The sequence below is a fragment of the Mustela lutreola genome, chromosome 16 (genome assembly GCF_030435805.1).
Source record: "Mustela lutreola isolate mMusLut2 chromosome 16, mMusLut2.pri, whole genome shotgun sequence".
Taxonomy (NCBI): Eukaryota; Metazoa; Chordata; class Mammalia; order Carnivora; family Mustelidae; genus Mustela; species Mustela lutreola.
The window spans coordinates 57,237,566-57,262,169 of record NC_081305.1 but is presented as its reverse complement, the minus strand read 5'-3'; the positions used below and the strand labels follow the sequence as shown (position 1 = coordinate 57,262,169).

Below are 24,604 nucleotides of genomic sequence, written 5' to 3'. Positions count from 1 at the left end.
TCTCTCTCTCTCTCTCTCTCTCTCTCTTTCTCTCTCTCAAGTAAAATGAAATCTTAAAAAAAATAATAAAATAAAAAGGTTAGGCTTTACAAAGTTTTAAAAAAATGTTTAATTTTATGTTATGTGAATTTCACCTCAATTAAATAGATAAATATTAGAAATCTATATGGGAAGGATTGGCAAGGATATAGAGCAACCAGAACTCTCATTCACCGCTGGTGAGAACAAAAACTGGTACAACTGATTTGGAAGTCTGGCAGTTTCTTATAAAACTAAACATTGATTCCTTACTCCTAAGTATTTACCTGAGAAATGAACACCTATGGTCACACCGGGGCCTCCCGCAAACGTGTTCAGCAGCTGTATCCAGAGCAGCCCCAAAGGTCCCTCAGCAGGGGGAGCAAGTAAATAATTGCAGTCTCCTGTCCTGGGGCTCGGTGCTGGGACTGACCAGGAGGGAATGTGAGGGAACTTTCTCTGTATTCATTGGGGTTTGGGGGACACAGTTGAATGCATTTCTCAAAGCTCCACGAGTGTACATGGAAGTTCTATGCATTTCATGATATGGGAATTGCACCTTAAAAAAAAAAAAAAAAAAAAAAAGGAATGTGAATTCTGAACTCTGGTTGATGACACACACGCTGTAGGATTTGCGGGGCTGTGTTCTGTGGGTGGAGACGGATGAGCAGATGGCCAAGCCTCTGACAAAGCAAGTATAGGCCCACGTGCACACCTGTAGAGCCTGGGCGGTGGGTCGGGTCAGGTGCCCGAGGGCACTGGCACAGGTGCCAATCCCGAAGCCCCAGTCATCTTGGAAGTAGAAGGTTCTCAACATGGCTCTTGGCCTCACTCACCGGCCGATGCTCACAGGCCCCTTCTGTTCTCAGGCTCTGTTTTTCTTTCCAACAGTGACACTCAGGGCTCTACCCTCGAGTTGTCAACCAACTCTATGCAGGGGCCCCCCCACAGCCTTGACCCAGAACACCTCATCCTCCCCAGCGCCATCTCAGTGAGGGAGCTGCCCTCCACTGGGCTGCTCAGACCTGCTCTCCGACCCCCCATCTCTGTCATCCTTCATGTGTCACTGTACCAATTCCTACCTACACCCTGAGTCTCGGGTCCTCTGGTTTCCCAGCCCCCTACTCCTCTTGCTTTGTCTTCCCACCAGGCTCCCTGCACCCCCATCTCGTCCCAGCCAATCCATTTCCCACACCCCTGTTGGAAGGAAGGTTCTAGCCTCCAGTCTGGTCCTTACTCGACTGCGTACTCTCCACGCTCTTCCCTGCCCATGTCTGCAGCAACGCCTTCAAGGCTCTTCAGGACCTGCCAGCCTCCTGGGTGCAGGTCCCTGCCCCAGCCAGCACGTTGCCTCTGCTGGAGCCCAGGGCCGCCCACCACACGGCTGCTGGCTGCGTCACCACTGCGGCTCTCAACCCCCGTGCCTTCCCGGCACTGCAAGCCACGCGGGTGTTCATGTGCTTGGCCTCAGGATGCCGGATCTTTGATCAAGCACAGAATGTGAGACTCCAGTGTCCCCCTTGCCGGCAACCAACCAGGGAGGGCGGACGAGACCAGACAAGAAGTGTGCTGAGGGGTTTCCAGAAGTGCTCCCTTGCTCACGAGGAAGCCGGGAGAGTTCCTTCCTGGCTTCTGCACTTGGCAGGGTGAGGCAGAGGTGCCCTTGCCAAATCGCAACCAGGAGGGCACGACCAGCAGTATGAACGTCAGCCCAAACCTGTGTGACTGAAGTTCCCTCCAAAGTGACCCACCCCGGAACTGCCCTGTTGACCTTCTCGCTAAGGTGCCAAACTCCCGGCTGTTTAAGCCAGCCGAGTCGGGAGTTTTGAGCTGCAGGTGAAATCACCAACTCACTCAATACGGATGAATGGGGAGAAATTCAAAGATCGCATCCTGAAATGTGGACATGAACTTAAGAGCTTACCAGCTTATACTGGCGACCAGCACAAGGGCTCCAACCCCCCGACCTCACCACCTCCCAGAGGCCTCACCTCCTAACACGGTGGCACGGGGTGCGATGGGGGCATCGGTGTGTTAACGTCTGAATTTTGAGGAGACACACACGTCCGGTCTGTAGGGGTCAGGGCTCCCTGGCAGTCGGCCCAGTTGCCCTGCTTGTTCGCCACCGACCCCTTCCGTGGCGCTCACCATTATGACTCTGAGTGCTGACACTGGCCCAGAGTGGGAGCTTGGAAACTCTGGGAGGCAGGTTCCAATCCTAAGTGCAAGCTGTTTGGAGGCCCCGATCCCCCGGTGTCATCATGAATGTCACCCAGGGGCTGGCCACCGAGAGAGTAGATCCAGGGTTTTTCATCCTGGGGGCGAGGGATGGGGCGGGCAGCATGGAGAGGCAAGACCGCGGGAATTTTTAAAATAACTGCATCCTTTAATGGCAGTAATACAATTATTGGATTAAGAGACCACAGGAGAAAGGGCAGGTGACATTTCTGGAAGACAGATAAGGAGTACAAAAAGGGAGCTGGGACAGTCATGCGATGATCATTGTAAAAATACAGTACGCTATATACATATTTGCACCATCAACTCTCAACTCTGAAGTAGTATTTACACTTTTGTTACAATCCTGGTTAGAGAACATTTTGTTTTTAAAAGCTTGGCCTGATGGCAAATGGAAATTTCGGGGGAATTCATAGTCCCATGAGGTTCTTAGGCTGAATATTCCGACAGGAGGGCTCCAGCGTCTATTTCATCCACAGATTTCGGTTTTAAAAAAGTATTTAATTTTGCTTTTACAAAAGAAAATTTTCAAAGGAGGGAGGGGGAAAAAAAAACAACCCACAGCCACACTGTGTATTCTTATTTTTACAAACATCCAGGGCTACAGCCCTTTGCTTCAAGGCCAACACGGGTGGCTGAAGAAAAATCTCACTAATGATTGTTTAAAAACAACAAAAACCAAAAAGACAGAGACAAACCAAACCAACCTGATCACGGCGCACTGACCTTGTGGGCTGCCTTCTCTGGCCCTAGCTTCCGGCCCCAAACTCAACGACTGTTTTTTTCTTTTTCCGGGGAGAGGGGTTTGGTCTAAGAACCTGACTCACCTCCCACCGCAATGAGGTGGGAAGGGAAACCCTTCAGCTGGGTCATCAGGTTTCCTCCTTATTAACAAGGAATAGGCGGGGCCTTAAGCAAGGTGGGTGCAGTGATGGGATGAGAAAAAGGCAAGAGACAGCGGGCCCTGCTTCTACTCAAGTGGCCTCAGCCAGGGTCCTGGGGCAGGTGGGAGAACCCAGTGCTGACGTATCTGCTCCCACCCCGGCTCAGCCGGAGGAGGGAAGCGGGATGCAGGTTTCTGGTTCCACACCCTCCACCTGCAAGCAGGGGTCCTGCTGCGCTCACTCCCGGAGAGAGCCCGGCAAGACCCCCCACTGCCCTGGCTAGTCTCCTGCCCTTTCCTCAAGCCCTCAAAATCCAACACCGTGACACGCCTCTGAACCCACGTACTTGTCAGCTGGGAAGAAAACCAAACACGCCAAAACCACGGACTCTAAGTTAAACACGGTGCAAGGAGGTTCAAAGCAAGCAGGGAGCGGAAACACTTTGCCAAGAACGAACCACCTGGGGCTCCCTGTCGGCAGCCTTGGGGGAGCGGCCACGCCACGGATCCGTGAGCTATCCGAGGGGCTGGGGCCAGCACACTGGGTGCTCTGGCTCCTGAGGACCAAGAAAGACCCCCAGCCTGAGGGGAGGAGGCGTGACCGCAACGGGACGGGACAAGACAGGAGGCTAATACTGACAGAAAACACGCAGTCTGCGGAGCCTGCCCCCCTGGAGGCAGCTTTGCGGGCAGGCCGCCCCGCACCAGCCCTGCCACCTCCAGGTCCATCTCTCACCCTGGAGTCTTCTGATGCGGGTGGGGGGTGTGGATCTGAGGACGAACTCTGGACGGACGGCAGCGGGGAGGCCGGAGTGCGGATCCGCAGCAGACAGGAGCAGGCACCTCTGCTTCTCCCGGCCCAGGCAGCTTCCAAGGGCTCTGCCTTTCTCTCACATCGTCTCCTTCCTTCGGTCCCTGAAGCAGGTGGTCAGGACCTGCACCCTGTACAAGGGATGGGGTTCTAGAAGCACCCGGACCTGCTTCCACGCCAGGCCTGCTCACTGTCTCGGCTTCATCTCTCCTCGCTGGCAGGGGCGAGCCGCGTTCAGTGCCTCTGACACCTACAGTTCCCTTTGTCCTCAGGGGCGGGCAGGGGCCAAGCTTTGCCCAGAAAATCCACTGGACACCCAGCCACCAGACTGGGGCTCCAGCCTTCACAGAGTCCCTGAGAACTGAGCCAGGCCAGAGGACGTGCCAGCTGGGGCTGGGGCTCAGGGGACTCACACCTGTTTACATGCAGGAGCCTGTTTTCTTGGTGGGAGCCTGGGTGCCCCGCAGCACTGACCAGAACGGACTGAAAATGGTTATATACAATTTATACGTTGTAAAGAAAGTACTATTAAGAAAAGAGAGAAAAAGAAAGAGAGAAAGCGAGAGAGACATGGAGAGAGGAAAAAAATAAGGAAAAAAAAAAACATCCGAGCCCCCCAAGTTCTCAACTCCGGTTGCTGCCCTTCAATATTGCCCTGGGCAGGGTGGGGTGCAGGGAGCACTTGACTCCAGCTTAACACTACTGGCAAAAGGGGGAGGCAGTGGGGTCAAAGCCTTTAAAAACATCTTTCAGGGACCCCGCGTCCTGCTCGCCCTCACGGGCTGGGCTGTTGCCAGCAAATGGGCTCCCAGAGCCCGTCTTGGGCGTCTGTTTCACAGTCCCAAAGAGGGTGGGCACAGGCAGGTTGTGCACGCCGGGCTGGGGCGAGGCGCCCTCTGGTGGCGGGGCGCCCGGGGTGGCGGTGGGGGCCGCAGCGGCCTTGGGCCGGGGCCGGTTGTAGCTGTTGTATCTGTCCGTGGCCGTGGCAGCGCCCCCATCCGCAGTGGGCTTCGCGGACTCTGGCTGTTCCAGGGCGGACTTGCGGACGAATGGGGGCTCCTTGGCCTTGGCGGCAGAGCTCCTGCCATTGCCCTCGGGGCCCTTGGGCTGGGCGCCCGCATCGGCAGCCGGCTCTGCAGTTTTGCCCCCGGCATTGGGAGTCCTGGGGTCGTAGAGGCTGATGCCACTCAGCACACTGCTCTGCCCACTCCCGCTGCCCTGGCCCAGCCCACCGGCAGCCAGCACTCGGGGGTCGTAGGGGGCGGTGGCTGGTGGGGAGGACTCCCCACTGGGGCTGCGGGCAGGAGACGAAGCTTCGGTGGGACCAGACTTAGCAGCCCGGGAGGAGGCAGCAGAGTCTGCTGGTTTCTGGAGCCGAGGGTCAGTGGGTACCTTCCGGACTCGGGGGTCACTGGGCTTATCGCTGGAGCCCGCGGCCGCTGAGGGGCCCGTGGCATTGACTGTCTTAAGGATGCGAGAGAGGAGCTCAAAGTCAGGCAGGTTGGAGCCGGGTGCGCCGGAGTCTGTGGAGGTGCCCAGGCGCTGTCGGGGGTTGGGGGGCCCCGTGGCAGTGGCACGGTGCAGCCTGGGATCCAGGGTGGGCATGGACTGCAGGGCCGCAGGGACAGGGGGCACCGCGTCCTGCTTGGGGATGGGCAGAGGGATCAGGTCCTCGGGGTTCCAGAGCACAGTGCGAGCAAAGCTCGGCTTGCTCAGGGTCACATCTTTCTTGATGTGGCTGAACTGCTGCAGCTGTGACCTCGGGTCCCGCAGCGGATGCCCCGGGAGAGGGTCCAGGGGAATGGTCATGGCCTTCTCCCGCAGGGCCCGTTCCCCTTCTTCCTCTTCCGTAGGGGGTGGTCCAGACCCCTTGGTGCCGCTGGGGCCTGCAGGGCTGGAATGAAGGCCACCTTCGGGTTTTGGGGGGGGCAGGGAGCGAGCCAGCCGAGGGTCGGAGGGCCCTGTGTCTCCTGGGCCAGACCCAGTGGAAGCCTCGGCATGGCGGGTGAGTCTGGGGTCCCGGCTGAGGCGAGGGTCAGCTAGCCGGCCTCCTGTGGGGTGTCCTTTCTGGAGGCGGGGATCCCCCAGCCCACTGTTGCTCAGGTCCCCAACGGAAGCCTGGGGTCTGCTAGATGTCTGCTGCCTCAGGGTCTTCAGGATGGAAGTGACACTGCTCCCGCCCTCGTCCTCGTCACTGGAGTACCAGTTCCCAGTGTCACCTAAGAAAGAACAGAGAGAAGGAGAAACATGAGTGACCAGCGGCAACCACTCCTGGACCCCACAGCAGCCCTCTGGGTGAGTGGCTCCTCTGCCTCTTACCTCTGAGAACCTCAGTTTCCCCTCCCTCCGCGGGCCGCCACAAACAGCGGAGCACCGGGACTGGCAGGTCCCTGGCTAATGTTTCTAGACCTCTCACCACGTGCCAGCAGTGCTCTAAGTGCTGTCTTAGTAATCCTCACGACCACCCGGGAGGTGATGTTATTATCATGCCCATTTGACAGACCAGAAAGCAGAAGTGTGGACAGTGCCACGAGATGGGGGGCAGAGCAGGGACTGGGCTCAGAATCCTAGCCCAGGGCTCTGCCACCTCATCCTCACCCACTGTGGACTGAGGTCCCAGCATGGCAGGCCCAGCCTTGGGTACCTGGGAGCAGCTACCACTGACTCCACTCTCGCTGCACTCAGGGCCCACGGACACTGACCCCCAGGCCCTTCAAAACGTTAACCACATCCCGGGGAAGGGCAGTCACCGGCTGGGAAGAGACAGGGCCCTGGTGGGCCGACTCAGAAACCTTCCAAGTAGGTGAAGCCGGAGCCACCAAGGGAGGGCACTGTCCGCTCTTCCCACTGTCCCCACCTGCTCCCAGGCTCCTACAAAAGCCATATGCAGCCTCCGGCTCCTGGTTCTAGACACCATTTGTCAGCCCCATTTCCTACTGGGCTGGATGCCACCAGTTCCGCGGTGTGGCACCGAGCAACCTGCCAGCTGTGACGGCTAATTATCACTGGTTTATGTCAGCGACTTGCTGTCATCTGCTGACTTCCTGAGAATGTGGTCTAGGGCAAGGGGAGCTGTGAGCATCAACTCTGAGTCTCTTCTGAAAGGGCGCAGAAGGGAAATCCTATCAGAAATCCTGCTGTCTCCTCCAGGGACCAGCCCACCTCCGTCCTCTACGGGATTAGTGTCTCTCCTGACCCCCAAGACACAAAGGGCAGCCCTGACTTCCAATTTTCTTGGGCACAGGCAATGCAGAAGCCCCAGCCTGGCTTCACGGCCCTGGGCAGGGGTCCTCCCTGACCACAGGCTCCTTTCCAACACAAAACCCCACCTAGGCATCCCCCACCTCTCCACTGCACAGTGGCCCAGGGGGGCCTGTGCCTGTCAGGGGACGCCCCTGCCCCTGGGGAGGACACATGCCTTCCTCATTCTCCCGGTCCTGCTTGCTGCTCTCAGCCAGCCTCCTCGCTCTCTCCTCCTCCTCCTGCTGCTTCTGCTGGATCCTCAGGTACAGGGCCCTCTGGGCTGAGGGCAGGAAGTCGGGGACACCGGCGCCCGGCTTCGGCCGGCCTGGGGGCCCTCCCTCAGAGAAGCTGTCGGGCTCCAGAGGGTGCTCGGGGAAGAGGTGCTCCCCAGGCTCCCCCGGCAGCTCTTCGTAGTGCCCGTAGTCTTCTGTGGCAGGGAAGAACCGAGGGTTCATGTCGGGAAGGGCCTCGCGGCACCAACGCCAACCCCCTCTGCGCCCCTCATTGGTGAACCACCCCCAATGGTGATGGGTGATTATGTGTAGCCCGTCCCTCCCCCCCACCACCCACAGAAAGCCCAACAGCAAGGAACGGAGTGGGCAACGAGGGTGTCCCCACCCAGGATGCAGCCCCTGAAGATGGGGTTCACAGCATAATTTAGTAATGCGGGCAAATGCTCATGAAGTGAAAACAGGACAGAACGTTAGACAGATGTTTACAAAACGCAAAGAACAGGCTGTGAAGACAGACAGGAAACAGTCCCTCTGGGGGTGAGATTTGGGAGAGAGGGCGGATGGATTCTTCACTTTTGACCCCACGCGTTTCTGACCTCTTCTAATTACTGGCAACGAGCATTCATTTTGTGGTTTCTTTGTAACAATCAGGAAAAAAACACACCACATCTCATAGTGAGCTCATCTTACAAGCTCAACCACGGCAAACGAAGACTTATAAACAAAAGGCAATAACCAAACTCTGGCTACGGCCATAGGTCAAGCCAGAGGCTCCTGGCAGATTCCTCCTCCTCCCTCCTTCCTTTCTGGGTCCCCGAGCTCCGCACACTGTTCCTAAGTGCGCTGCTCCCACACAGCATCTAGGAAGCACAAGGCAGAAGGGTCTGCCTTCACTCCTGAGAGCGGGCAGGTGCCTGGCCTCAGCCGCTGACCTCCACAAACTCCAGCCACAAGAGAGCCCAGGAAGGGTAGCTGTGCGCAGAGACTGTGTGTGTGTGTGCTCTCGCTGAGACAGACTGAGACAGACGAGGTCTGCTCAGCACGGCCCCCTCCCAGGATGCTCTGCAGTGAGGAAGTGTTCTGTACTTGCACTGCATGACTCGCCCACCACTGTCCTATCCCCCCGAGAGTCTGACTGTGGCCAGTGCCGAAATTTAGGTTAAACTTAAAGGGTTCAAAGGATTTGTGAATATTTCATCCACAAAGCATATAAAGCGGAAAGTGAAAGGTCACCTCCTTTTAGCCCCTGAACTTCGGGACACATGAACTTGGTGGCAAGCCTATGCTGGGCGGCCCCCCAGCGCAGAGCTTGGCACGCCCTAAGAACAAAGGCCCCAGGTCCCCCTGCACACAGCATGCGGCCCTGAGGAATTCCTCGAAAGCTAAACGACTGCGAACACAGGAGACACCACCGAGTGACATGCTTTAAAAGGGTGGATTTCCTGATACGGGAATTAGAGCGAGTTACTCTAGAGACACCTGCTGTCACCAGCTTGCGCACGTGCTTGCCCTCCACAGCCAGACCCTTTTCCACATACATTATTACATGGATTTAAGAACAGCTCTGAAGCTCCAGCTCCTGGCGCTGATGCCCCCGCAGCTGCCGCAGCTTGCGGACCTCCCCGATGCCCTTCCAGATCTCCACCCGGCGGTCAGATGGGCGCCTCTTGCTTCACAAGGCAGCCAAAGTGGGGTGCTCCCCACCCACCACAGCTTGGCTCTCTCCAGCAGACTCCTGGCACCGGGATGGCCTAAGCCTCCAGCCAGGACCCAGCAGCACCAGCTCCTTCCCACCCTATAGTGCGTGTCCAAGGAGGCCCACTGGCCCCCCCAGGCACTATCTGCACACCATGAAGCCCAGCCCTGCCACTTCCTGCCCCATTGCCACCACCTTTGCCCAGAAGATTCCACAGCAGCCCAGAAGCTTCCCTGACTCCACTGCAGCTCCTACCCGCCACCCTTGAATGCCTCTGCCTGCTCCCTAGTGTTCTCCCCATGAGGCCACCTCGTCTGAGTCTCATGCAGGGACCTGGATCCCCCAACTTCCCTCGCCTAGCTATGCGGCTGCTCTGCACTTGGGCCTCCTCCCCTCTTCAGATGCCTTTGCCGACTGTCCCCACACTGTTCCCATCTACTAACGCTCCTGACCTGTCTGGCCCCACCCTCTAACACAAACACCTGCCAGGCTTTCTCGAGGAACGATCGATGCTGAAATGAGCTTCCCCGTTGCGGTCTGGTTCCCTCAACTACAGTGCAGCTGAGGCAAGGACCACGGCCGCCCTGTGGCAGCAGCAGGCACACCCCTGCCCCCTAAAGGCCACGGCACAGCCGGCCAACCCCTCGTCTGGCAGGCACGAGTCGTTACCAACACATGCTCTTGTTTAAGTAAGGAAGGAAAGATGGAAGAAAGATGGTGAGTCACGGGGACAGAACAAGCAGAGGCACAGGGCCAACACCAGCAGCCCCAAGCCCAGAACTGTCTGGAAAGAGGCCACTCTGGAGAGAGTGCCTCCGCCTCAGAGCCCAAAGCCCTCCACACCCACCCCTCTGATTTCCCATGGTCCCAATTCCAGGCACACCCATCAAAACGTGTAAAACGTTAAATAAATTACAGCGATAAGATCACAAGACTCCATTCAACCTCAACAGGTAGTGAATCCCCCGTCACTGAAAACGTGCAAGCACTCATGGGACAGAGATGGAGTTGGATTCATGCTCTGAAAGACTCGGACGGAAGCAAAAACCCAGGTCTTCCCGACTACGTCCCCAATGCCCACTGCAGCGGCCCCCTAGGCCCCCAGCCCGGCCTGCGCACCTGCATCCCCGAGGAGTCCTGGCTCCATCTCCATGCCCTCCTGCTGCTGGTAGAAGTTCTCATAGAAGTTCTGGGATGGCGGGATGGGGGGCATCATTCCAGAATGTGGAGAGTCTCCAGGACCATAGGGCATCATTGGTGGACCACCAGGTCCCATGGGTGGGCCAGGGTTCATGCCAGGGCCCATCGGCATGTCGGGGTGCATGTCGGGGTGCATGTCGGGATGCATGTCGGGATGCATATCGGGATGCATGTCGGGATGCATTGGGCCCCCCATGGGCCCCGGGGGGCCCATATTGGGCCCAGGGCCCATTGGCCCTGGGGGTCCTCCGGGTCCAGGGAACCTAGGGAGAAGAAATGACGCTCGTGAGAGGGACTGTGGAGCAAGAACGGTGGCCACACTAGTAGGAGACACGGAGACATCCACAGACATCCACGCAGCTGGTCACAAAGGGCTCCAGACCAGGCTCATGGTGACAGGCCCCCAGCATAAGAGCCTGGCTGAGGCCAGAGCCGCCCCCAAGCCTAACTCGGGGGGTGGGGGGACCTAGGGCACTCACCTCACACCAAGCTTCTCAGCCAGCTGGCCCGTGGGCCGCACCACGATCTCAAACAAGGAGGGGATCTTCTTGTTGTACATGTCCTGCTGCAGCTGCTGGGGGGACAGCGGCTCGTGCACCGGCATGGGCATCTGAGGGGGCCCAGGGGGTGGGGGCGGGGGCGGAGGCGGGGGCGGGGGACCGCCCTGCATGGGCCTGCCATTGGGAGAGGTTGGGGCTGGGGGGCCGGGGGGCCGAGGTGGGGTGGGCAGGAGCCCCACACCCGGGGGCGGCTTGGGCAGGGGGTTGATGCCCTGCTTCTTCAGTTCCTCCACTTCCTTCTCATCCTCAGCGCCTGCTTCTGCATCATCAGCCAACATCTGCATGTGAGAACAAAGGGAGACGTAGGACACGTGCTTCCCATGTAGGGAGCCAAAGTTTCTCAGAACACAAAACCTCAAAACACGAGGACCCTGTAGCCCTCACAAGCATAAAGACAAGGAGCACAAAGCCTCTTTGGCGTAAGAATCATCGTCCCACGCCGCTGTCCCACCTGCTCTGTGACCCCTGGCGGCTGGGGTGGGGTGGGGGGGACGCCGCTCCTATTCACAGCAAAACATGCGGAACACAAAAGGTACTAGTTTTCCCTTCTGAAAAATTCAGTGGCATTAAGTACAGACATAAGGTTATACAACCACCACCTGTACCAGTTCCAGAACCTTCCCGTCACCCCAAAAGAAGGCCCCGTACCTGTTAGCCGTCACTTCCCCTCCCCACCTCCAGCCCCCCGCAACCTCTCATCTGCTTGTCATCTCCGTGACCTGCCTGCTCCGGACAGGTCACACAACCAGACTCTTGACCTGTGGCCTCTGGTGACTGGCTTCTTTCACTGGGCACGCCCGCTGGGTTTATCCACGCTGTAGCATGCTACAAGGGCTAACATGCCATTGTCCCGTTGGAATCCTATGGGCCTCTCACCACACTTGTAATTAGACCCCGAATCCCTACCCTGAGCCACAGGGCCTGACAGCAGGGCTGGGTGTCTGGGAGGACAGGGCCACACCCCTCGGCGTCACTTGCTTCCGCGGCGCCTGGGGCTCCTTGACCCTGAGGACCCGGCCTCATGCCAATCCCGGGGACAGCTGAGTTCTTTCCTCTGCGGTACCCAGGCTGGAACCAGCTTTCTTCCTGAGTGTCTGTCTTTCCCTCTATTCTTTTTTTTTTTTTTTTAAGATTTTAATTATTTATTTGACAGAGAGAGAGACACACAGCGAGAGAGGGAACTTAAGAGGGGGAGTGAGAAAAAAAAAAGGGGGGGGGAGTGAGAGAGGGAGAAGCAGGCTTCTAGCTGAGCCGGGAGCCTGATGTGGGGCTCAATCCTGGGATCATGACCCGAGGCCAAGCAGATGCACAATGACTGCGCCACCAGGAGCCCCTTTCCCTCTATTCTTTTTTTTTTTTTTTTTTTTTTTAAGATTTTATTTATTTATTAGAGAGAGAGATGGAGAGAGAGCGAGCACAGGCAGACAGAATGGCAGGCAGAGGCAGAGGAAGAAACAGGCTCCCTGCTGAGCAAAGAGCCTGATGTGGGACTCGATCCCAGTCCTGGGATCGTGACCTGAGCGGAAGGCAGCTGCTTAACCAACTGAGCCACCCAAGCGTCCCCCTCTATTCTTAACGGTAGCTTGTGTCCCCCAATGGTGGGGTCTCTTACTAAAGGTCAACTCAATGTGACTGTCCTGATGTTCTGAGTTCACTGCTGGACCACCATCAGCACCCTTCACAGCACTGCCTGAGCTCTGTAAGCCTGTATGTGTAGTTGTCCCCCACTGACCCCGGGCAAAGGACAGATGAGATGAGCTACTGGAGCAGAACGTCTCACCAATTAGGACCCTGCGCAGAAAGTTAACACAGCAGTCTTGGCTGCTTTCCTTGGAAGGCCTGGGGCTGGTGTCTGGGCACCTAGATTTCAGGGAGAGGGATCCCCTAACATTCCCTAACTAATAAGAGGTGCTCACTGTGCCTAAAGTGTTCACATGGACAACGTGCTTGCCGCTGAAACATACCATGTCATCTGGGATTCTGGGATTTGGGTGCACGCCAGGCAGAGGCAACACCCTGGGCATTGACCAAGCCCTGACCATGCACCCCCATTCGAGAACATTCCTCAAGTGCTGTCACAACCTGAGGGTTAAAAGCATGGCCCTCGTGACTACACGGGGTGAGGACTCTTGGAAGACGGTGCCTGATTTTTCCAGCCTCTGCCCGTGGTGGCTACCTGCTTGGTCCTGTGTCATCTTGGGACCTGAGCACAGACACCTCAGTGCATCCTAACATGGGGCTTAGAGATGGCCCATCCCTAGCTAGTGTCTCAGGGTCGGCCCTACCCCAAGACCACCCCCTGCTCCTGCACCCGAGGCCAGCGGGAGTGCGGGCAGTGGCAGCAGGGCTTCCAGGAGGCTGTCAGGTGCTCCCAGCTTCTCTCTCTCCTCAATGTCAGAAGCAGTACCTGTGCCCAGAGACAGCAGGGTCCAGGGGTGCTAGGATACTCCAACAACCAATCAACGGGAACCTTTTGTCCCTTGGAACCCTGCTGATTCTAGGTGCGGTCCAAGTGGGAACCGGAACCACATTTAACAAACGCCTAGAGCAGTGCGAAGACAGTGTGTCGCTCTCAGCGGGGAGCCAGGCCGGCGCAGACCCCGCAGGCCTCAAGGCCCCCACATTCTGCATGCTTCCTGCCCAGCGAGGTGGCCCCTCTGGGTCCTGACCCGGGCGGGCAGCTGCTGCTGGCTCAGCGTCCCTTGCTCCGCAAATGCCCCTCCTTTTTCTTCCTGTCACTTGGCCAGGGGTCACCTGCTCACTGAGCCTTCGTAAGTCAGTTTGTTGGAGCACCTCTGGGCTCCCTGCACATTCCCACCAGCGCCCCAATCCTAGTGTGTAATCAGAATCCGCCCTAGGACTGGATTCATCTCCTAGCTGCTGTGTCCCTAGCGCCCAGGCCAGAGTCCGGCAGGAGCCTGGCACCGCCTCACCCCTGCTGGACCAGCGAGCAAGGAAAGCTAAGAGCCGCATCTCCCTCTGCATTCCCAGGACTTCAGAGCAGAGGATGGCAGAGGTGAGGGGTTTGGGCTGTCTGGGGGCACAAAGTCAAAGCTTCAAAGCTTCAGCTGGCCTGGCTACGCTATTTGGTGTGATTTTCAAGGGGAAGGGGTCTCCCCTGCACTATCACCTCACCTCGGCAGTATGCAGGGGAGACCCCAGCCCCGAGGTCCCGCCTACCCTCAAGCTTCAGTCAGACCCATCTACCTGCAGGGCTGCAGGTATCCGCTCTGCCCCATGGCGCTTCAGTCCTGAGCCTTCTCCCCCTCTACCGGCCATGAGTGGGGTTCTTATGAAGGATGGCCCCTCTACCTCCCGAGCCCCAAGACAGGATCAGGGTTCCTCTCCCACACGCTGTTCCTGAGCTATTGCCTGGACCTCCCAAACGGCCCACCTGCCCTCTGGCCAAGACTCCACCCCTGCCCCCAACTCCTGTGGTCTCTAGTTTCCCCGCACCACTCTGCTCACCAACAGCACAAACCACCACCAACATGGCCACACGTCTGTCCCTCGAGATCCTTCCTTCAATGGCAACTCAATGCCCTCAAACAGCAGGCAAAACCTGACAAGGTTACACCTCATTCAACAGGAACAACTTTGACCACAACTTCCTCCCCTGCTGTGGACGGGAAGGGGCCACAGGCTCTGGCCACTGAAAGGGCCACACTGCCTGGCCTCCCAAACTCGCACCCAGCAGGCCCCGCTCCATCCCTCCTCCCAGCACTGCCTCGATGCTGTTCTCTTCCTCAGGGCCCTCCCGACCCCTGCCTCTGGAGACCAGGCTTCTCTGCACCACCTATCAGCTGGAACGTCCCTTTCTCCTCTCGACCAACAGCTCTGGGGAGCGAGGCTACGGTGGTATCTGTGCCACTCTTTGCCACCACATACTGGGCGTTTAATGAATTCGCGATTAACACCAGGAACTGGAGCTCTGGCCCGATGGCTGGTCTCGGTAGGGGCACTGCTGCTCCCCAGTGAGCGGGCCTCCCCAGAGCTCTTACACCTCCTTGGGCCCTGTACACTCGGGACTTGAGCTTCTCGGTAAACAGGGCTTCAGCTCTCCCCGCACAGCCTGCGGACCACACAACCCCAACCCCAGGACTTCGCTTCCCTCATCCCTCACTCAGGCCTCAGCCCAGGACCCAACTGGCTCCCGATGCTCATCTCCTTACCCAGCATCTCCCACCCTGGGCCATGCGCGTTGCTGCGAAAGCAAGGACTGACCCGCAATTGAGGCCAAGACAGTGACACATGAAACATATTAAAACAACATTCCTGCCAGAAAAGCTGAACCCAAACTGTCTGCGCAGCCCTTGCCCAGAGACGCAGAGAGAGGCACGTCTGTTCCAGACCTCCTGTGCATCTGTTTCCAGGCCTCTCCGCCAGGAAGACAGGGGTACCCAGGACCCTCTCACCAGACGAGACAACCAGGGCCCACCTCCACCAGGAAGGATCCTGACTGATGCCAAAACTTTCTAAAAGTCAACAGCAACCTCTCAGCAGAAAAGGACAGTCATGCCTGCAGACACGCAAAGGCACGCATGAGCCAAGGCTCATCAGGCCAAAATAATCCTCTCGTATTAGTTGGCTAAAAATCCCAAGTTTCTGCCCTAAACTGGAAATCTGACAAATCTGCTCCACTAGTAACCAGACAAACTTAGATCATCCGGTGGCCCCGGGCAGCTCAGTCGGGTAAGCGTCAGCTTTCGGCTCAGGTCATGATCCCAGGGTCCAGGGATCGAGCCCCACACCCGGCTCACTGCTCAGCGGGGAGCCTGCTTCTCCCTCTGCCCCTCCCCCTGCTCATACTCTCTCTCTCTCAAATAAATTAAGTCTTCAAAAACAAAACAAAACAAAATCTTAGATCATCCATACGATAGAGTACTACTCAGCAACAAACAGCTATGAACTATTCTCAACAATGTGAATTCCACACGCATTATGGCAAGTGAAACCAGATTCAGAAGATTACACACACATGTGTTTTTAAAAGCTACATACTATATAAACCTACTCGCAGAACATTTTTTTTTAAAGATTTTATTTATTTATTTGATAGAGATCACAAGTAGATGGAGAGGCAGGCAGAGAGAGAGGGGGAAGCAGGCTCCCCGCTGAGCAGAGAGCCCGATTCAGGGCTCGATCCCAGGACCCTGGGATCATGACCTGAGCCAAAGGCAGAGGCTTCACCCACTGAGCCACTCAGGCGCCCCACTCAAAGAACATTCTTAAAAATGCAAATTATAGGGACAGAAAATGGGTTAGTGGTTACCAGAGGCTGGAGAATGGGGATGCTCTATAGGGGCACAGAGTTTTGGGGGTGATGGCGTGAATTTCCTCTCTCTAGATGCCAGGGTGGCTGTGTTTGTCAGAACTCACAGACCTTCACACTAAATGGGGAATTTTACCAGATACAAACCATACCCTGACAAACTGAACTATAAAAAAGTGAAGCAAAAGGAAAGATTTAAGAGTAAAGAACCAAAGAGCATCTGGGTGGCAGGGGTTAAGCGTCTGGCTTTGGCTCAGGTCAGGATCCCAGGGTTCTGAGATCAAGTCCTACATCGGGCTTCCAAGGAAGCCTGTTTCTTCCTCTGCCTCTATCTCTGTTTCTCAAGAATAAATAAAATCTTAAAAAAAAAAAAAAGAGTAAAGAACCAAAATGTGTACAACTTACTCTCAAGGTTCAAAGATGCACAGGCGTATATAAAATAAATGGAATCAAGTGACAAAGCAAATGAGGCAAAATATTGCTAACAAAGGACTTCGGGTGGGGAAGCAAGCACGTTTCCAAACCTGGAATGGACGGCTGGAAACCCATGTGTTGCACAGACAGAAATGTCTCTGAGAAGTGGGAAAATAGAGCTGAAGAAAGGCAGGAAGGAAGAGGAACACAGACTTTCCGGGAGAGGGTGGCCAAGGCCCAGGTGCGAGGGGCACCACAGCCTGCACCCAGGGGCCACCCTGGATCCCCAGACCCCAGCCCTGGCTGACAAGCTGCAGCACGAGGGCTGACCAAATGCCTTCATTGGGGTGAACCTAGGTCCTTCTCAGAATGTGCCCTCCGTCTCACTTTCTGACCCCTGAGATGCAGTTCTGGTATGGTTTTTTTCAGGTTCAACAACGCTTTTTCACCTATTGAGACGTACTTTTAGATCAGGGAGGATACTGATGCTTCCAAAAGGTTTGCAACTGGAAGCTGAAATGTGCGATCCTGGCTTTCTTTGGGTTTTTTCTGAGGGCAGCTAGAGCCGGACTGTCAAAGTGGTGGTCACTGGCCACGTGTGGCTACTGACACTCGAAACATAGCCAGTCCAAACCGACACGGGCTCTAAGTAGAAAATAAGCACCAAATTCCAAAACCATGGTAGCAAAAATAATAGTAATAATAATAATACAAAATGTTTTACTAACTTTTCATTATTACTTGCTGAAACAATACTTTGAACACAGAGATAAGATACCTTGCCTGAATTCAACTTCGCTGGTTTCTTCCTACTTTAACGAAGCTTAAATCACATGGCTTGGTTGTGGTCGAGTTCCTACTTGGACAGCACTGGCCTGGAGCACCAACTCTGAACATCCAGCAGGGGGCAGTGCTGAGCCAGTGACTGTTAGGCTCTCCACGTGAGAAGGGAAACCATGACCTTCCCCACTCCTTACCCTGTCAGATCAGCAGGCTCCTGAGATCTACTGGATAGAAACCCCATTCCTAGGGTACCAAGCTCTCCAGAGGGCCTGGTAAGAGGAGAATTTTTCCCACTGCACTGCCCGTGAGCAGTGTGCCTTCTTTTGCTCTGCCTCTCCAAGGCTTCTCCCTGAACCCCGCGCCGCCTCAGCCACCACTGAAACAGGACAGTCACCGATGGACTGCCTCGCGTGCCCCTCAAAGCCTCCATCCTTGTCATTCTCAAAAGCCCAGCCAATCCCCTCAAATCTTCTGTGCACTGGAAGGCAGAAAGCCTTCATCTGGAAGGACCCATGTTCTCTTTCTCTCTCTCCCTGCGTGTACATTAGGAACCCGAGGACAAGAACTTGGGGCCCCTGGAGACCGCACGACTCTTCAGGGAGAACCACCAATACCAGGAGGGGTTTCCAGCTGACTGGGGAGCCTCACACCAGACCACAGAGGCCTCTCTCTCCTGAGAACCTCTAATTTCCCTGAAATAGAATCCTTAAGCACCGGGAGGAAACATTTGACATTTCCATCAAAATACAACCCACCTTCCCGGGCATCAAGGGCTCTCTAAAAGATAACTTACAGTCCATATCTGCAGGCAACACTCCTTTTATGTAGAACCCCACTCCCCCATCCCCCCACCCAGCAAACTGCCCTGGCTGGAGTGAAGACACGTGTGCGAGGACCTCAATTCTCCCCACAGAAAAAAATGCAGCCCCGAACCCTCCGTAAACAGCCTAGCTCCCAATCAAGGCAGGTGGGGCATCTGGTCGCGGCACAGAAGCCAGGGGGACAGACAGGCAGGCCGGTCAGGTCAGTGGCAGGTGCGCCCCCCGGGCTCCCTTGGAGGCAGCTATATGGCCCTAGGCTCCCTGCCAACCTCTGACATTACCTTGTCCAAGAGCTCTCTGGTCTCCTCCGTCAGAGGGTCATGGGAGAACATGCAGTCATCACCATTAATGCAGTTCCCAGTCGTGTGGTACAACTTACAGGGAAAATCACGTTCACAGCGTATTAAGGCAAAAAGCACTGGCTCCCGGAACCCACCCGAGGGCAGAATCCAACCCCCTTTGTTTTGGAGATGAAGAAAGGAAACCCAGAGAGTTAAAGTGACCATCTCGGGGTTGCACAGCAGGTTGGCAGCAGACTGGAGTTGAGACCCTAGTTCTCGAGACTCCTGCTCCGGAGAGCTTCCCGCCCCACCACACCAGCCTTGGGTCCTGTTGTCTACAGATCCTCACTGGGCAGGAATAATGAAGGTCAATGATTTGCCTAAACTTGCACAGCCTATTGGAAAAACCTCCGGAAGATAACAGACAAGAGTATGGCCAGTCTTGAGAGTCTGTGTACAGAAACCAGGAAACGTGTGTGTATCCGCTTCCTCATCTGCAGGATGTGGACAGCGGCTCCGCCACAAGACAGATGTGGAGGTTCAATGAGACCGAGACATACCGGAAGCTTGGCCCGGCGCTGGCACAAGGAGCCGGCACACGCGGCGAAGGTGAGCTGCCATCAGCAGCGAGGAGGGAAGAGGTATGAGCCCTGCATCCCGTGAGAGGTGAGTACCAAAGGATATCGTGCATGTAGGGGCAGTTCTCAGCCCTGGCACAGAACCCGGTGATGTAAAACTTGCACAGTTCTCGCTTCTTTGGTAGCTCGATGTCGTGGCTGAAATTACAGTGATCTCCCTGGAAAAGAAGAAAGGGAAAGGTAAGTACGATAGCCCTTGCCAAAGCCCACCTGCAGCCTGGCAGGGACCAACGACACGAATCCCCACACAGGGAAGGGCAGGGCTCACTGATATGGCTTCCCACCAACTGGAAAGTTCTGACGCGGCGTATGCTCCCTTCTCTTGTGCCCACGACCCCATTCCTCCAGGCTCTACTCCACTGGCCCTTGGCACTTCTTTCTTATTCTCCCCCTTCTCCCTCTTCGCACCTATTCACTATTTTTCCTGATTTGCTGCGTGGCGGCCAGTATCTAGCACTACGCTTCTTCCTTCCTAACACGACCTTCATTTTGTTGGGGAAGAACGTATCCAGCCAAAAAGGTACATCCCCCAGCCTCCCTGGAAGTCCTGGCCAATATAATGCAGGCCAAAATCCCCAAGGGAGGACAATGCTGCCTCAATTAAAATAAATCCCTCTAGCCATCTTTCCTCTTAGCCCTCGGATGGGACAGCCAGAGGCACAGCAGCCACTGTGGAACCATGAGGACAAAAGCCACATGCTCAAAGATGGCGGACACTCTTAAAGTATGAAGCCCCCCAGAGTGCCAGTGACCAGGGCACCAACCTCCTTCAGCGGGATAACGTCTGAGTGTTTACACTAGTGGAGCTCAGTCTGCCATTATGCACAGTCAGACACACTCAGGACACACACCCGGGCGGACAAAATACGGAAACCATTCTGTATAGTGGGTCCCCCTTACTCCCCAGAGTAGCTACTCGTCTTTCTGCAGATCTACTGCAAGCTTCTAGAACACCAACTGAAACCATAACGAGGAGCATCTTATAGACACATACATTTGTCTCAAATGTGTAATTTTTTCTATGGCCTACACCTGGGTGCAGTGGTCCGTGGGCATGTGTGTGCCCAGATCTGCCCATCGCCATCATCCGTGAACAAAAAGCTGGCTGGCTGAACTCATACCCAGTTACAGCCTCAGAACTCTGGTCATCGGCCCAGCTTCTAGTGCTGAACTCTGCTGTGAAACTCAAGGCTGGCCTGATTCCCCCAATTCCTCTTCTATCTTAATAATTCCCTTTCTGACGTTAAAGTTCAGTAATTAACCAAGATAGATTTTGTCTTCGGTATCAGTATCGACATTAATACATTTGAGGCCATTTGGACTGGCTTAAAATTCTGACCTCCCAAACCAACCAGAAACAAAAACATCAAAAAACTATCCAGAGAACGGAGTCTCACTAGTCCGTCACTTCCACCCTTACCCGACTGCTGCCTCCCGTTATGGTGGCCTGGAGAACATTCCCAGAGGCGTGAGCATCCTCTATGGGGCTGCTGCCCTGCCCCAGCACACAGGTACTTTAACTGGCCCCTTACCCACGTACACCGCCCCTCCACGAAGTATTTGCAGATGACTTTGCCTTTCTTGTCAGACTGCTGGTGAGGCTTGTCATGGTCACTTCTCCGGTAGCTCCCACCACCATCCTGTTAGGGACACAGAGTGTGAGCGTAAAGGAGGCTGAGAAGGAGGGGTTGGGGGGTGGGGGACGGCGACGCAGACTGGGAGAGACGGGGTCTGAGGGACTGACAGGAAGAGAAGCTGGCCAGCAGGGACGAGCACTCCCTCGACAGAAGCGTCTTCATGGAAGAGGAGCAGTGACCAGCAGGTCACGTCCAACACCAAGGCGGAGCGGGGTCTGAGCCCGTGGCATGGAGCACCGGCACTCAGACGGGAAAAGCTCTTGCACCTGGTACAACACCACTCACCCCTGCGGGAACGTCCCCCAGAGGCAGTGTGCACACCTTCCTGTAAAACCACCAGGCTCGCCGGACGGGTCACCAGCAATGTGGCCCCCTGCCCCCCGTGAGATGAATAGTACTCATCAGTCAGCGGGGAACAGTTGTTGGAAGCAGGACAGGATCGGCCTCAGAGGCCGACTCATCAGAGACCAAAAAAAAAAAAAATCCAAGAAGGGGCTTTGGCTAAACACACTAGATCCGGGTGAAGGGTCAACTCACGCCCATGTCCTCGTCATAGAAATCGTCATCATCGTTCATTCCGCCCTTGTTCATTCCTCCTCGGCTGCCACCTCGACCACGACCCCGGCCCATCCCTTTCCCTCGACCTCGGGAACCCCGGCCACGGCCTCGACTTAAGCCTGCAGAGGACAGAGATGGCATTCACCGACTGCTTCTCTCCAGGACCCAAATCCAGCAGCCGCCGGAAGGTGCCCCTCGGGTCGGCGCCACCTGGGCCCCTGCCCACCTCGTCCTCGGCCATCCTTGGACCGGCGGTACTGGTTCAGCTCCTTGGAGTACTCGTCATAGTCCTCCTCTCCCATCGGCTCCTCACTTTCTGCATACTGGATTCCCAGAAGGAGAGAAGGCAAATGTCATGCGGGGACCAATTAGCCCTGTCCCTAACTGTACTCTCTGCCCACACACTCCTTTTGGTTCATGCAGGTCAACAGGAGACTCAGATGGGCAGGTGAGCGACCCGGGGCCGCCTGCCTCTGACCCCCACTTCATGGGCCACAGCCACAGAGGGGGTGGGGGGGTTCTAATGCTCTCCATCGCGGTCTTCCCTCCTAAGGACTCTCAGTTCCTGGGGCAAACCCACCAGGGGGCCTCCTACACAAGGGACAGCTGTGCGGCTGTAACAAAGAGCAGGCTCACTGGGGACTGGCACGGAAAGGTCTCAGGCGGGGACAGACGATGAAAGTGGAAGTTGTACGCGTGCGCATGTGTATGTGGGGGGCGTGCATAAGCAAGCACCCGACTGCAAAGGCCTAAAACTTTTCTAGAAGACACTTGGGAAACTTGTGTCTGGGAATGGGAGATGTCTTCATAGCTTTGGTACCTTCTCAATTTGGAACCGTATGATTTCCTTTATCCAAAATAAGAAACAAACGTCGAAACACACAACCCTGGCGTGAAACACTCTCCTTTCGCCACAGTCACAGTCTTACAGGCTCTCCCCACCAGCCCTCCCACCTTCCCCCGGGGGCTGGAGGAAAGCTTACTTCCATCTCCTCTTCATAGAAATCTTCTTCGTCCTCTGGGTGGTCTCCCACGGAGCCTCTGCCCCTTCCGCGGCTGCCTCTGCCCATGCCTCGGCCTCGAGACCCTCCGCGGCTGCCTCGACCCCGGTACCCCCTGCCACGGCCTCGGCTGCCTGCGGGAGGATTCAGTTGGTGAGCGCCCCGAGTGGGAGCAGATGCCGCCAGCAAGAGAGCGCCCGTTTTCTGACCAAGGTCAGTCATCTCCTCTTCGAGTCTTCCTAGCAGCTCAAGGCAGCTGGTCCTATCGCCCCCCTGACTTTCCCACATGCCCTCAGTGGGGGGCCTCAGGCCTCAGCATCCTGGGTGCGTGCCTGCCACACTGTCACAGGGGCACCTGTCCAATGAGAGCTGCACTCACTGTCCAGTACTGTGGCCCAAGGCACACATGGCTACGGAGCCCCTGAAACATAACCAGACTAAGACATGCTGTAAGGGGGGACCACACATTGTATATACAGCACTTTGTTGAAAAAGAAAAAGAGAGAGGGCGCCTAGGTGGCTCAGTGGGTTAAAGCCTCTGCCTTCAGCTCAGGTCATGATCCCAGGATCCCGGGATCAAGCCCCGCGTCGGGCTCTCTGCTCAGCGAGGAGCCTGCTTTCCTTCCTCTCTCTGCCTGCCTCTCTGTCTCCTTGTGATCTATCAAATAAATAAATAAAATCTTAAAAAAAAAGAACAAGAAAAAGAGAGGGCGCCTGGCTGGCTCCATCATCAGTTATGCATCTGCCTTCAGCTCAGGTCATGATCCCAGGGTCCTGGGATCCAGCTCTATATCAGGCTCCCTGTTCAGTGGGAAGCCTGCTTCTCCCTCCTCTTAAGCACGCGTGCTCTCTCTCTCTCTTTTTTCTGTCAAATAAATAAAATCTTTAAAAAAGCGAAAAGAAAAAAAGAGGCAGCTCTTTCTGCCCACAGGTCCTGGCCCCGTCCTTTAATAAAACCACCTCTTTGCAATAACAACAAAAAAGACAACAAAGAGTGAGAAAATATGAAATACCACATCTGTTTGGCTAATGTGTTAAAATAAGATTTTGAATGTATTAGACATATAAAATATACTGTTAAAATTAACGTTTCCTTTTACTTTTTCAATTTTTTACCCCTTTTTACATGTTTAACTTAACTACTAGAAAATTCTAAATTATGTGGAGACTTGCATTAAGTTTTCTATTGAACTCTGGTCTAGAATCTACCCAAAGAACAGGGCTTGTCCAGGGAGGTGTCCAGGAAAGACTGCCCAAGAAAGATTAAATGAACAGCCACTCGACAATGAGCGGGACCTTAGGCAGGGCTAAGAACCGCTGAGCTAGAAGATCCTGTGAGCCCTCCTCCCTCGTGGGTTGCAAAACCTTGAGGGCAGGAGATGGTTCTACGAGGCCCTCTCCCGCCATCCTCCTAACTGCCACAGGTTCAAAGTTCAGAGGTGTGGCAGTTCCACCTAGCAGTGCGAAAGGAGTTGGGAAGCTGGGGGAGGAGGCTGGGGCAGCCAGCTGTCAGTTATCCTCTCAGCACTGCATGACGCCCGTCTCTCCTCCCACACGCCAGGCCTGGCCGAACAGGTCCAACCTGCTCCACCATGCATCGCCCCAGCACCCCCACCCCATCTGCTCCCACGCCCAGCAATGGCCACAGGGCCTCACCTCGGCCCCGGCTGCTGCCTTCCTTGGAGCGCCGGTATTGGTTCAGTTCTTTGGTGAAGTCGTCATAGTCCTCCTTGCCCAGGTCCTCCTCCTCGTCGCCCTCGTACTCCCCGTACTGCTCGTTCTCGTAGTCCTCGTACAGGCCATAGCCTTTGCTGTCCAGCTTGGAGTAGGCCTTCTTGGGCAGGGATGTGCTGTGCGACGGGGGGTACTGCTGGTGGGACTGACGGGGAGAGGGGGTGAGCCGGCCCCAGGGCCCTGAGTCCAAACTGCCAAGGTCCCCGCTGTCCCCTAAACTGACCCATCTGTCTGGGTGTTTCTGCCACGGGCAAGACCTGGCTCCCAGCCACTTGGGGGGTACTAGGTCCCACCTGAATGAGAGCTGGGCATTGGACCCACATGTTTCTGTGCTTCAGAAAAGGCCATGGCTTGTAAGAAAATAGACATGCATAGACACCACGATAAGAACTGGCAAGGGAAGAGAAGGGGGTATTTCCTAAGGATATAGAGCAATCTTATTTGGGGAGGAGGCCTAGTAGGCAAAAGGGCGTCTTTTTTTTTCTTTTAAAGTAATCTCTATACCCAACATGGGGCTCGAACTTAATCCTGAGATCAAGAGTTCCATGCTCCGGGGTGCCTGGGTGGCTCAGTCAGTTAAGTG

The 24,604-nt window shown here is 55.7% G+C and overlaps 1 protein-coding gene across 10 annotated transcripts in view; it reads right to left on the bottom strand.

Moving 5' to 3' along the window:
- Positions 1 to 3,602: 3,602 nt before the first annotated feature.
- Positions 3,603 to 24,604, bottom strand: part of ZC3H4 (zinc finger CCCH-type containing 4) — a 40,627-nt gene continuing 19,625 nt past the window's right edge. For 9 of the 10 annotated variants that reach the window (XM_059153166.1, XM_059153168.1, XM_059153172.1 and 6 more), the window contains 11 exons: positions 23,944 to 24,166; positions 22,270 to 22,421; positions 21,513 to 21,609; positions 21,266 to 21,405; positions 20,624 to 20,731; positions 19,138 to 19,249; positions 18,454 to 18,563; positions 10,802 to 11,160; positions 10,242 to 10,585; positions 7,369 to 7,620; positions 3,603 to 6,169 (listed from right to left, as the gene is read on the bottom strand). In XM_059153166.1, the coding sequence (XP_059009149.1) occupies positions 4,650 to 6,169; positions 7,369 to 7,620; positions 10,242 to 10,585; positions 10,802 to 11,160; positions 18,454 to 18,563; positions 19,138 to 19,249; positions 20,624 to 20,731; positions 21,266 to 21,405; positions 21,513 to 21,609; positions 22,270 to 22,421; positions 23,944 to 24,166 (3,417 nt within the window). In that variant the 3' untranslated portion in view covers positions 3,603 to 4,649. The remainder of the gene's footprint in view (positions 6,170 to 7,368; positions 7,621 to 10,241; positions 10,586 to 10,801; positions 11,161 to 18,453; positions 18,564 to 19,137; positions 19,250 to 20,623; positions 20,732 to 21,265; positions 21,406 to 21,512; positions 21,610 to 22,269; positions 22,422 to 23,943; positions 24,167 to 24,604) is intronic. The other variant, XM_059153176.1, reaches the window with a different exon arrangement.